We start from the raw sequence: 13439 nt of genomic DNA, 5'->3' as shown, positions 1-13439 counted from the left end.
TCTTTTTATTGACTTTGTATTTAAAATTAATGATATTTAAGTACCGAAATTGAAAAAAGGTTAAATAAATTTGAATTAAATCATTTAAAAAATAACAAGAAATCCAGAAAAGAAACGTATCTTTATTGTCAGAAATGTACAGGTTACACTTTAGAATTACAAGTATGTTATGGATTACAAATTAAAAATAAGTAACTTCATTAAATTACCTGTTTGAAATTGTCACTTGGTTTACTCATTTTTCTTAGATAAACTAATAATGACAATAAAACAATAACAACATAAACAAAGAACTGAAGAATTTAAGAACTATTCCACTAAAAAAGTATTTATTTAGAAAGTTTGAGATACCTTTTGGAAATTCAAAATCTACATCCAACTTATAAGCATTACACTTTCTTAATCAATGTCAAAATTCTGCACGAAGGAAACACCTCAGTAAGAATCGGCGATTTTATTTTTTATCGGTAGTTTTAATTTTTATGATATTCTTTTTTTATAACGGTTTGGAGACGGTGCTTTCTTCCTAGCGTGTGTCTATAAAGTCGTTAATTAAATACTTATTTAAATTAAATAACCAGTTTGAAATTGTAACTAAAATAGTTTCACATTGATGGAAATTATCAAAAAATAATTAATCATGAATTTGTAAATTACTATTGGTAAATTTTTCTGTCAATTATTTTAGTACAATATAAAATACGCCACATGCATTGATACATGCATTTTATAGAATAAGTTTTGTTTTTGTTTATTACAGATTCATACAAAACTATCAGACATACAGATCACACCTGAGTTGTAAGCTAGTAGGTATATTATTATATTTAATGAGATAGGGTTATTAATGTTCATGTAATCTAATCTAAAAATACCAATCCAAGTGCTCTAGCTCGGAGTACTTAAGAATGGCAAACACAACCAGTCATGCTGTCAAAGCATCATTTTAATTTTAAAATCACAACAATAATATACATCAAATTCAATACCATTATAAATGTTTGTTGTAGATAAAACATCTAATTCCATGTTACATAGTATTTGAATAACTCGTTGAATTAGTTATTCTAAGTATGAGAGATTATAAAAATATAGATAGGAGTACAAAAAAATAATTGTATGCAAGTGCGAAATGGGCTGACAAGCTTGCCTGTGCATAGAACCATAACTACTTTTTGCTATTTTATGAATGGCAACAAAATTGATTTCATATAAAATAAACCATTTATAAATAAAAACAATTCTGTATCAGATATGAAAAAAATGTATTTAGTGGAGCTAAAGTCTAAATTACATAAAATAGTAAGTCTTATAAGCTATATTTTTCCCAATAAGTTACTAATGTTTACACTTCTTACCTATGTTAATATTAAAAAAGATTATTCTCCCTAAAAGTACATTCAGAATAGTCAGAGTAATTTTTGAATTTATAATTCAAATTCTAAATTCTAATTTTACTTAGCAACTACATATTGTCAGTGGGAAGGAAGAAGCTAAAATTTTCCAAAAGAAAAATGTTGCTTTTGAGAAATGAGGTAATAAATTTTCCAGAAAAAATAAGCTTGTAAATTTAGATGAATATAAAATAATAATACCATTTTCGTTAGAACTTAGTCGCTTTAGAAACAAATGTGATTTTTTTTTCTAAGAAAATAGCTATAAACCTCTTTTACCAAAAGTTACATTTTGCCGATTTAGGTCTTCTACCTTTGCACTGACTGATATGTTATAAACAAAGTACATCACATTCAAAGAGAGAGTTATGAATCCAATTAAGGATTATTTTTTGATTACTTTAAACTTAAAAATTAAAACTTGCTACACATGGCAGGCACAATCTGATGGTGCTCTTACAGTCTTCTTTGGTGCCGATAATCTCTTAGAGGTTCCTGTTCCATACTGTATTCCGGAACCTATTCTTTCAGGATCCAATTCTCCAGTCTCTATTTTAGCAAGAATTGTTTTAGAACATTTCAAGAATGCTTCTTCGACATTTTCTCCAGACTTTGCACTACTTTCAAGAAACATCAGTTCTGTAGACAAATATAAAATGTCAAGCAAAAACAATATATAAAGTATATATTGTATCATTAGAACAAAACTTACCATTATCCTGTGCAAATTGACTAGCTTCAGTAAAAGTTACTTCTCTTGATTCCTCTAAATCTTTTTTATTGCCGACAAGTAATATGACTATGTTAGGACTTGCCAATGTCCTCGCATCTCTTAACCAGTTAGATAAAGCATTAAAAGAGTCACGAGATGTAATGTCATATACAAGTAACGCTCCAGCAGCTCCTCTGTAGTATGATCGTGTAACTGAACGGAATCTTTCTTGTCCTGCTGTGTCCCATATTTGTAGTTTTGTTGATTTGCCTCCTATATTTATAATCTTAGATCCAAATTCTACCCCGATCGTATGACATCGATCTTCTTTAACTAAAATGTAAGAAATTTTCACTTAAAATTTTTTTTGTATTAGAAAGCAAAGAAGTTTTTATTTTATATAAGTACCTTTCACTTAATAATTATTGCAACACCAAATACTTACATTTATTTCCTATAAAATTGTTAAGAAGACTTGATTTTCCTGTACCCGCACTTCCTATCACTAAGAATTTAAACAAATATTCTGAAACATGAAAACTTTATTAACGTATACCTCTTGAGTAATTACATTTCAATGATTGCATATGAATATTACCATAGGACTCAGACATGGCTGATGCAATTTGGTCTAATTGTATTTATTCTAAAGCCTTTATTTGTTATTTTATGTAGAATCCAAAGACCAAATCTTTTTTTTCGGTACGGCTAATTGTAGAAATGTCAAAAATGTCACAAATAAATAAACTCCAATAAGATGTTGCCACTACGGTATAAAATGAGTTTTTCTAAAAACAGTAAATAATTTACACCTTTAATGACGTATCATTTTGTATGTTACCCAACAGATATTAATTTTAAGTGCTTAGTGATATGTTGATGGTGTAACTTTTCCAATAAATAAAAAAAAAAATAAAATACTATTATTTAGTTACTTATGACACAATACAATAAATCAATAAACTTTCATATAAAACAAAATTACAACTTATATTATTTTGCTTACAGCAAATGTAAGCAAAATAATACCCTTCATCTGTTTACGTCAGCATTGTTATATTTTTTGTAAAAGTTTATTGCTATTGATGAAATATCATGGTCATTAATTTAATGAAGCAAAAGCAAGTTAGTAATCATAATTGAATCAATTATTCCAGAGAACATACTTTTACCTTTAGAACGTAAAAAATAAAGCTGCCATATTTGTCCAAACAGGATCTACCCAATCTCCTTTTGTGGTTACTTAATTTCTTAATTAATTAATAAACCTATTGGTTTTATTATTAATCATCTTTTTACGAGCATTTTTTAAACTTTACATCACAAACAAAATCTAAAACTATGTAGCTCCACTCGAGTACTCAGTTCCTGAACTGTAATTTTACAGTTCAGGAACATTTTTATATATCAACTTGTACAATATATAATATGTTGTACAATATATAATATGTTGTACAATATATAATATGTTGTACAATATATAATATGTTGTACAATATATAATATGTTGTACAATATATAATATGTTGTACAATATATAATATGTTGTACAATATATAATATGTTGTACAATATATAATATGTTGTACAATATATAATATGTTGTACAATATATAATATGTTGTACAATATATAATATGTTGTACAATATATAATATGTTGTACAATATATAATATGTTAAAATATATTATATGTCGAAGGAAAATAAATCTCACGTGTTAGTCACTAATTGTAGATAATAATGTGTACTTTATATTATTTTGAATAAGATTTTATTTCACTGTAATGGCAACTCTCTGATAATAACAGGTTACAGCTGAAAAATTTTTGTTTTGAAAACACCGAGTGCTGGTCCATTTCATAAAAATGTTTAAATTACGACCTGTACGTATCAGATTGACGCAAAAACATATTTAAAGAAATTGGTACATAATTCATGTTATTAAATGTTATTTAGGTAATCAACAATCTGAATGATAGCTTTAGAAGTAAGGCATTCCCGGTTAGATCGTTTTGGGAGTATGTTAATATGATGTTTAACAAACCGGATCCAGAACGCATAAAAACACTAGGACCTGATAGAGCGTGTGCTGAATGGGTCCTTCGCAACGGAGGCAAGATTATTTGGTCAGATGGGAAGAAACTTGAAGACTATAATTCACTTCCTCCAGAAGAACAATCTGTGCCAAAAATAGTAACAATAGATGGTTCGGATTCATCCATATCTCATTATGGTTTTCCTCACTTAAGTAAGTTGATAAAATTAAAAAAAATAAAGGTATATAATATATATAATAAAGGTATATATTTTAATTGTAGGTGGTTGCACAATGTTAGAGAAAATTATACTCCATAATAACAAATATATAGAGGACAGAGCAATGAAAGGACTTGCATATGGAGATGCTACACTTAAACATGCACAAGTTTCAGAATGTGTAAATGTAACAGATGTAGGATTGAAAGATATAAAATGTTTAACAAAATTAAACACCCTGGTCCTGTTTAATTTGTCAAGCGTAAATAACCTGGACGAATGTAAACAGTATCTTCAGTCTCAGCTGCCAAGTTGCAAAATACTAGGTAAGTAGTCTGTTATAGATACATTTTATTTATAAAAATTAAAATATCTTTAAAAATTTTATTTCAGATCGAGAAGAACAGGTTAAGTGTTGAACATAAATGAAGACAGCCTTATAATATGTTAAAATCAAGTTTGCTATTGTAGTCATGTTTATTTAGAAAATATTTATATTAATTATAATTTTCAAAAATTATTGTCAATTTCTGTTATTTTACACCTTTACCAACAGCAGAACTAACATCATTATAACCATCTTTTAACAACAACTGAGCTAGATCCGATTTAATCTTGGTAACAACAGGAGGACCGTGATAAATGAGAGCTGTATATATTTGCACAACACTTGCCCCGGCTAATATCTTTTCATAAGCATCTTGACCCGTGAACACTCCTCCTACACCTATTATGGGTATGCTACCTAAAAACAACAATGATATATAGTAACAGAATAAATATCTTGATATGTCTTGTTGACTCTTCTTACATAAAATACCAAACATACCTCATATAAAAAATATTACATTAAAATCTTATCTATATACTTTTATATAATACTAGTTGCCTCTCTTGACTCTGTATGTGTGAAATATAATTTTTTGATAGAATTATAGAGTTACCTACCGGATCCATCCAAACCATCTAACTCAAATAAACACAAACTCACACATATACAGAAGAACTATAAATGTGTATATAAAAAGAAGTCATTAATAAATAATAATTAAAGATGTAATTGTCTCTTTGTGATACAAAATTCACACAAAATATGATTATGGTTAATAGTAGTAGCATGCATTAATTTGTAGGCGATTTTGAAATATCATCAATCTGAGGTTAATTTAAAATACTATTTTTCTTCAAAGTTTAAAAAATTAAACTTCTATTGTTTAATTTCCAAACACCAAGTTATTATATTTACAGAATTATAGAAATATGCTTTCTAATGACTTAAACATTTAAGGACATATGTATTTTTAATACATGTATATGCATATAATACCACTCTTTAAATATTTTTAGTTATAATGTTTTGACCTTGTGTTAGTACATGTTTGTTACAGATTGAGCAATGTATAGATTTAATGGACTAGACGCACTACTATATAATATATATAATACTTGTTATATTAATAGCCTGTCAGAATTTTCATATATGAGCATGCAAAGTGTGATTGCTGTATCTCACAATATAGAATTTGTGGTAAGATATAGATTATTTAAATTATAAAAATAATGATCATTTATATACCTTTTGTTAGCTTATACATAGTTCTTATAATATCAGTAGATTTATTTGTCAGGGGCTTTCCACTTAGACCACCTGTTTCCGATGAAAACTCTTGATTAATGAGGGAGGGTCTTTCAATTGTGGTGTTAGATATGATTAGACCATCAACTTTTGTTTCTTTCTTTGTTATTACAGAAACAATATCTTTCATTTCTTCGAGGGTCAAATCTGGTGCCAGTTTTAAAAGCAGAGGTGGCCTCTTAGCTCCGTCTAATGAGTTTAATGTTTTATTGACACCAGCTAACAGTTCCTGTAACTCGTTTTTATTTTGCAGTGATCTTAAACCAGGAGTATTAGGACTGAAAATATATTTATTGTTTAAAGCAAGTTATTGTAATTAATTAAGAGAGGAACAATTTTGAATAGATTTTTGTTACCTGCTTATATTTATAACAAAGTAGTCGGCTATATTTTGAAATTTCTTTATTCCTAAACTGTAATCCTCAACAGCATCATTAGAATTTTTATTCTTGCCCAAATTAACTCCCAAGAGCCCATTTTGCAGCAAAGCCTTGTCTATATTCCTAATTTTATCATATACTTCTTTGTGACCTTCACTGTTGAAACCATATCTATTAATAACCGCACTGTCTTCTGGTAGCCTAAATACTCGAGGTTTTGGATTACCAGGCTGTGGTTCGGGTGTTATTGATCCAATTTCCACTATCGAAAAACCTATATTTCTTAACCCTGTTATGGCATCACCATGTTTGTCGAAGCCGGCTGCAATACCAATTGGGTTACTAAGTTGGTACTTTAAGAACTTTGTATTCTGTAACAATTATAGTTATTCAATCAGTCTTTTCGTTTCAATGTCACATTAATTAAAAACGAAACTTGTGTAAACACTTACTAAAACTTTAGGATCTTCAAAATTTTCAGTAGGAAAAATTCCGTACTTAAGTGCTGATACACCAATTTTATGTGCCCATTCTGGATTGAGACGTTGACTCAATGGTTGTAATACATTGTCATAATAGCCATTGAAATCTTTTTTGAAATAAATTATTTGGTACGACAGGGATCCCCCTAATGTCAAATAACACAGGGATTTTATTTTTTTCTAGAAAGAAGAAGACAATTATAATGACTAAAACCGAAAAATTAATAAATAAAATCATATATTCATAAGTTTTACAAACCAAATTACTTTGTTTTCGACTCATTATGATCGCGAATGCTTTTTTATATAAATAATAGTATCCTTCTGATACTCAATAGATAACCTTTTCAAAAGTGTATATATTTAACATTTATATGTTTTTTTATATGCTTTTCGTGGTATTTTAATTTATAAAATATAGAGATAAGTATTACTGTAGTAAATAGTAAACACGACCACGAGTAGTGAGTACACATTAATTGACATCAGAGTTTTGACATTTCCATTAGAATGAAACTTTTTAATTATTTCATTCCTATTATTAAAATTATAAAAAATACTATATTCTTTCAATGTAATAACTGGCTATGGAATATATCGTAATTATTGTTTAAAACGGTTAAGTATTAAATCTCCACGTTTGGGTTGCCAGTAGTGTTGCATATCGATAGTATTGTCGTGTGTCAATACTATCGATAGCTACCCATGAGCAATACTATTGATACTATCGACAGTTTTGTACTATGTATAGCCAGTTACTTTTCGATAGTATTATTTTCTCAAGATAAGTTATTTACTAGGCCAGGTAACGATATTATATTTTAATAAGTTTATTTAATTTGCGCCAGTAAAGAGAATAAGAATTATACTTTTAGAACATTATACATTTAGAACTTTTTCTTGGATTTATGAAAAAAAACCCTGATGTATAGTATATATATAGTTGAAAAACTGTGTGTTTTCTTGTAGAAATGTAAAATTTACATAATTACATTCGACCGTCGATGTCCAAAGACGCGTTTCAAAGAAATAACAATATTCATGATAAATCAGGGTCTCGATTCAAAAAACATTAAGGAAAACTTTCACTTCGTCATTATCCTTTTCTCAAAATTCATTCAAAGACTATCGATAATCCAAAACTATCGATAGTGTCAATAATATCGCTGTTACCAATAGTATTGCTTACAGAGAGCTAGCAATACTATCGCCGTTTTCGATAGTATTGTCACGGGGAGCTATAGATAATATCGATCAAAACGATACTATCGATATCCTGAATAGTTTTCGAGGTCAATGATAGATAGTTCTGCAACACAGGATGCCAGCAGCGTCGCCAATATCTGGACAAAAGTTGATTGATTGGGATTCGGAATTACGCGAGGATTTAACATCTCACTAGTAAATAATATTGAAATTCTTGTAATTAGTGATAAAATATCAAATTATATGGTTATTTAGTACATAGGTAAATCCTAATTTTAAAGAAATATTACATACTGTCGTAACAATATGTATCGGTTAATTAATTTAACTAGTTAGTCGACCGTATAATACATAAACTTATAGTTCGCTGTATAACCAAAGGTATATTCATAAATATGTGGCCAATTCTGAACACAGAAAGTGGAACTGTCGTATCAAAACACTTGTGCAAAATTGTATTTAATTTACATTTTACCTTTAAATCTAATAGTTACACTGCAACAACTATTTAATGCATTTATGTTATCCATTATTTCATTTTTGTCCGAAACTAAACTAGTTCCTTGACAAAATATTTCATTGGATATAATCTTACTATAGGCCATAATAGGATAAAGGAGCATAGCCTATTTAGAACACGTTAATCAATATAATTTTTTTTTCGAAGAAGTATGCTTTTAGCTACGGTTTTTTACACATAATGAACAATATTTTAAATTCTTATGACAGAATAAAGGCCACATGGGATGTTATTGGAAGTGTTTGCGAAAAAACAAAAAAGGAAATGGTTTTTTTATTTAATTTAATCTGTGGTAGCTTTACTTAATATAGTTCCGTAAAATGACGATTCAAAAGTGCTTTCTAAAAGTCTAAATAAAATTTATCGTCGCCAACCATTATCACCTCCGGTGGCCGATAGGGCCATCTCTTAGAGCAAGGTTTTTTAATCTTGTTCTTCAATAATTTTGTAGACAAAGTTATGAGTTCATTTAATGCCAATAATCCCAATATTAAGACAGTGTGAGCGATGTCCTATGTCTTCAAAAGTCTTGGATTGTGTTGCTGACGGGAGCTCTTAAAAATTATATTAGCCTCAATAAAAATAAATTGTTCGTTTGGTATTTCTAAGGCTTGTCTTGCAGAAAACAATTCTAAGCCCTTTACAGACCGCAGAATTCTGTGTTTGACTTACACAGGTCACAGACAGAAAAGTTACCAATAACAGGAAAATAACTATTGAATGTATTTTGCAGTAGAATATGTGTTGAATAGATTTTATATTTAACACATATTGTAAACCAATATGATTAATACAATTGTACAGTGTACTTTTAATCAACATTAGTAAGCTAAGGTCTTAAACATGACTGTAAATTATATATATATATATATATATTTTTTTTATGTTAGAGGTGGCAAACGAGCAGGAGGCTCACCTGATGGAAAGTGACTACCACCGCCCATGGACATCTGCAACACCGGGGGGCTTGCAGGTGCGTTGCCGGCCTTTCAGGAAAGAGTACGCTAAGCATTTTATAAATATGATAATGTATTGTAAAAATTCAGCTACGTTTCTAAGGAAATAGAGCGATTGAAACCGACGAACCGTAATAGTTATAAAATTAAAACAGAAAATATAACAGCTGATGAAACGATGGAATGCGTAATTCAAATTATACGAATCGATATATAACGATCAGAAAAAATTACATCTGTCAAAAAGATCAAGCTATCTTGTACAGGGTATAGATAGATTAGACTGATTTTTTCTCTGTCAAATTTTATTCTATGTATTTAGTTAAAGGTAATTAATGATTATTATATTTTCAAAAATACCAATATGTGATTACACAACCGAGTATAACGTGGACAATTAATTAAATAGAAACGGTTTAATTATTTAAAATGTTTTCGGTTTGTTTGACATTCCTTGTGCTATAGTATTCGAACATAATGAAGCGTACATATTTAAATCATATGTATTATATAATTGGATAAACATTATATATCCGCGCAGTTGGCTCGTCTTCGCCGACGCTGTCGAAGTCGGTCAGGTGGTCATCATTGTTAGTTTAGATTTTATTAAAACTTGCCCATATTATCAATAATAACTGTTTATTTATATAGTTATTAGATTTATTTATTTATTAATATAGTATTAGATATTTTTTATTGTTTAGCTTGTGATACTATATAGTTATTAGTATTATCATCTAATGCTAGATTCAATACATATCATAATTTATTTTCTATATTTGACACTAATCGCACCCGATGCAGTGATAGCAGTGCTCTATTGTCAAAAAAATAATAGTAAGATTTAATTTAATTCTTGCCCTACGCACGATGAACCATAAGATTCCTGGATGTCTTCGGGAAAAATCAACACGCGCAAGCGTTCTCGTGTTGCCCAAAGAGCCTAACGCACTCAGCGCCGGTAAGTCCTGCTAACCGCACTGCACTCTGCAGTGCTGAAACGCTTAGATATGTTTTTTCAATGAGATATAAAAAAACCGTAAATGTCTGGGATACAACAATAATTTTGTAAAATTGTCCATAATGTATTAACATGCTCACCAGCTTTGTCACAATATAAGGATAACAAGGCGCAAACGTTAAATACTCAGAGCTCACAAACAATACTCTTATTTTATATGCTTCTCAATAAAATATATTTTTGTCGATTTATTTAGACTAGCGAACAGCCCCGCTGATAAAAATGATATCATTTAAATATAATTTATACCCTACACTGCACTTAGGAATAATGTAGCTTTCTACCGGTAAAAACAAAATAGGATTGGATAATTAGTTCCGGGGTTTACCTCCACACAAAGGAAGTTTACCTCTTTATTCTATTATTATAGACTAGTGTTCTATATCGATAGTCCATTATCGAAAGACAATCGATTGTATATCGATAGTTAAGGTGTAAGCAATAATATCGATAACTCTTCATGAGGAATATTATTGATATCAGCGAATACAAAAAACCATTAGTTTTAACCAAAACCTATAAATACTATCGAAAGTTTCGATGGTTTTGTGTTACCGATAGCGAGTGTTATTTTGACAGTATTACTTTTTCAAGATAAGTATTTAGTAGACGAGGTAACAACACTTAATGCAAATAAGATAAATAATGAATACATTTTGTGCAAGCAAAAAAATCACTGATACTGAACCAATATTAGCAACACTAGCTGCTGTCAATATGTTTTCTTCGATTTAAGAAAAAACATAAAAATGTATCATCAAGTTAAAAATTGTGTATCTTCGCATAGATATAAAGAGATTAGATTTAAGACATTTCTTGTTTTCATATTAAGTTGTTGGTGTTCTGCTATTAGTATATAAAAACTACCATGGCTGATTGTAGTCCATTAGGGATCATAACGCTGACAATAATACTAAGAATAGAAAATGGGTAATAAAAAATGGTCGTAAAAAATCACTACCTATATATAGTATCACTGTTATCAATAGTATTGCTCGCGGAGAGCTATCGATACTATCGTTATCCTGAATATTTTTCGATTTCAACTATCGATAGTCAAACTACCGACCGTTCTGCAACACTAGTATAGTTTATGTACAATGCAATGTTGCATACAAAAGTATTCTTAGCTGTAAAATGTCTGTACTTTTACAAGGGCCACGTTATAAATAAATTTAAATATTTCAGCAAAATCCATTACTCCTTTTTTTAATAGTGATGATAATATATTGAAGCAGGTGTACCTGACGTGTGCTTTGAGTGGAATAATAAGATGAATGAATATTCTTTTATCACTTATTGTATGTCCTATTTTCTTATGTACGAGTATATGGTATAACAACAAGCATATCATTATTTTTACATTGCGTTTGTGGTACTAGTTACGCATGCTCGCTGACGAGTAATGCAGTTTCCCTAGGACTTTATAGCACTTAGAACCGATGATATATATATATATATAAACTTTTTTTAATATGTAATTGAATTCTTATGTTTTGGGAATAAAATAATGTGAAGCAATGTCTTTTTTTTTTTGGAATTTGTATTAGGTACATTTGGTCCCAATGGCTTCTACAGCGACACCGGGCGGGCGTGTAAACAAACTCAAAGCTAGATCCTGGGAGCCCAATTAAGGGATCAAAATCCTAAGGCTATTATTGAAATAGGTATTGAATTTAATTCAATAAATCTACATCACGCACATACCACGGGCAATCCGAAGCGTGTACGCCGTAGAACCTTATTCTTAAGGACAATACAGTGGACTCCGGTAATCCGACAAACGTTTTTCAGGGCAGTGTGAGACTATCGAATTTGTCGTATTCTAAAGTACTGCCTTAGACAGAGTACCTACATTGTAATCAGACAAATTACATATCCAATGATAAGATTCTACATGTTATACTCTGAAGTATCAATCATACTTCCTATAAATCTGTTATCACATGTAGTCAAATTCAAACTAAGCAATCAAAATCAAAACAAAAAAAAGGAATCGAGCATAACAGCGGTGGCGCGTACGAGTTGGAACCTGCTCAGTCATGCATTATCTAGATAAGCGAAAATTGTCAAGAAAACAATTACCGGGATTGTGAAAAATTACAAAAAGATTACGGGAGTCCACAGTATATAATTCACTTAGCTTGCGTAACATAGGGTATGATCTATATAGATCTAGAACAAAGGCAGCTTGATTCCTTATACGAATCCTAAATAACAGTCGTTCATCTTGTAATACACGCAGGTATTTAACATTAGGTTACCCAGGCTTTACCTAGTCATACGGGGCTATCGAAGGGGAGTTGAATATGAAAAATACATTGTTGTGCATTCTCGGGATTTACTTCTATTTTCCATTTTCAAAACGACACCCTTAGTGCATTGATCGCGATTGTAGACGTGACCTACCTCTTATTTTCGGTATGTAAGAAGTGTACACAGAGAAGGTTACATCCTTTAGACATGAATTATTTAAGCAATACTGTAGAAAAACGAAACAGTAATAAACATTATAAAAACGTCGACAGTTAAGTATTTAATAAAATATTACGTTGGCATCCAATTAAAGTTAAGTTTTTTATTTAAAACAAATATCGCTTTCACGATTTATAAATAAATCTCAATAACAGTTGAAGGAGTTTTGTAAATATATGTATCATTTATAGCTTATGCTATATAATGGACTTATAATAATAATAATATTCCTCCATCGGCACAACTAAAAGTCATTAACAAAAACAAAATAATAAATAAATTAAACTAAACGAAATATATACAAATTTACATAATTAAAAAGTAAAATGATTAAACATTTCAAATACATAGATTAGTTTAATTTTAATGTATGCCATAAGTGTTGTCTTTGTCTTCGTA

General features: G+C 29.6%; 3 protein-coding genes across 3 annotated transcripts; 1 reads left to right on the top strand and 2 right to left on the bottom strand.

Annotated features, from left to right (window-relative positions):
• Positions 1–1646: 1646 nt before the first annotated feature.
• Positions 1647–2876, bottom strand: LOC113400923 (ras-related protein Rab-4B). Its single transcript, XM_026640619.2, has 4 exons — positions 2705–2876; positions 2552–2632; positions 2107–2439; positions 1647–2033 (listed from the first exon to the last, which is right to left on the bottom strand). The coding sequence occupies exons 1-4, from the start codon at positions 2718–2720 to the stop codon at positions 1819–1821; spliced, it is 645 nt and encodes a 214-aa protein (XP_026496404.1). The 5' UTR covers positions 2721–2876; the 3' UTR covers positions 1647–1818.
• A 1033-nt stretch (positions 2877–3909) lies between these two features.
• Positions 3910–4882, top strand: LOC113400924 (ATP synthase subunit s, mitochondrial). Its single transcript, XM_026640620.2, has 4 exons — positions 3910–3991; positions 4065–4356; positions 4427–4690; positions 4758–4882. The coding sequence occupies exons 1-4, from the start codon at positions 3974–3976 to the stop codon at positions 4781–4783; spliced, it is 600 nt and encodes a 199-aa protein (XP_026496405.1). The 5' UTR covers positions 3910–3973; the 3' UTR covers positions 4784–4882.
• LOC113400919 (dihydroorotate dehydrogenase (quinone), mitochondrial) lies at positions 4823–7308 on the bottom strand. The gene is made up of 5 exons (XM_026640613.2): positions 7122–7308; positions 6833–7042; positions 6357–6751; positions 5941–6278; positions 4823–5109 (listed from the first exon to the last, which is right to left on the bottom strand). Exons 1-5 carry the CDS (start codon positions 7143–7145, stop codon positions 4898–4900), a joined length of 1179 nt encoding a protein of 392 aa, XP_026496398.1. The 5' UTR covers positions 7146–7308; the 3' UTR covers positions 4823–4897.
• Positions 7309–13439: the final 6131 nt, after the last annotated feature.

The sequence above is a fragment of the Vanessa tameamea genome, chromosome 11 (genome assembly GCF_037043105.1).
Source record: "Vanessa tameamea isolate UH-Manoa-2023 chromosome 11, ilVanTame1 primary haplotype, whole genome shotgun sequence".
Lineage (NCBI taxonomy): Eukaryota > Metazoa > Arthropoda > Insecta > Lepidoptera > Nymphalidae > Vanessa > Vanessa tameamea.
This window is presented reverse-complemented; position numbering and strand designations above follow the sequence as displayed.

Coding starts and splice junctions, on each gene's coding strand:
- LOC113400923 (XM_026640619.2), bottom strand. Junction 2,440..2,551: donor CAATTTTATAGGAAATAAAT/GTAAGTATTTGG, acceptor CTTACATTTTAG/TTAAAGAAGATCGATGTCAT. Junction 2,034..2,106: donor TCAATTTGCACAGGATAATG/GTAAGTTTTGTT, acceptor ATTTGTCTACAG/AACTGATGTTTCTTGAAAGT.
- LOC113400924 (XM_026640620.2), top strand. Junction 4,357..4,426: donor TTATGGTTTTCCTCACTTAA/GTAAGTTGATAA, acceptor TTTTAATTGTAG/GTGGTTGCACAATGTTAGAG. Junction 4,691..4,757: donor GCCAAGTTGCAAAATACTAG/GTAAGTAGTCTG, acceptor ATTTTATTTCAG/ATCGAGAAGAACAGGTTAAG.
- LOC113400919 (XM_026640613.2), bottom strand. CDS start 7,145: ATGAGTCGAAAACAAAGTAATTTG. Junction 6,279..6,356: donor TTTGTTATAAATATAAGCAG/GTAACAAAAATC, acceptor ATATATTTTCAG/TCCTAATACTCCTGGTTTAA. Junction 5,110..5,940: donor TATGTATAAGCTAACAAAAG/GTATATAAATGA, acceptor TGTTGTTTTTAG/GTAGCATACCCATAATAGGT.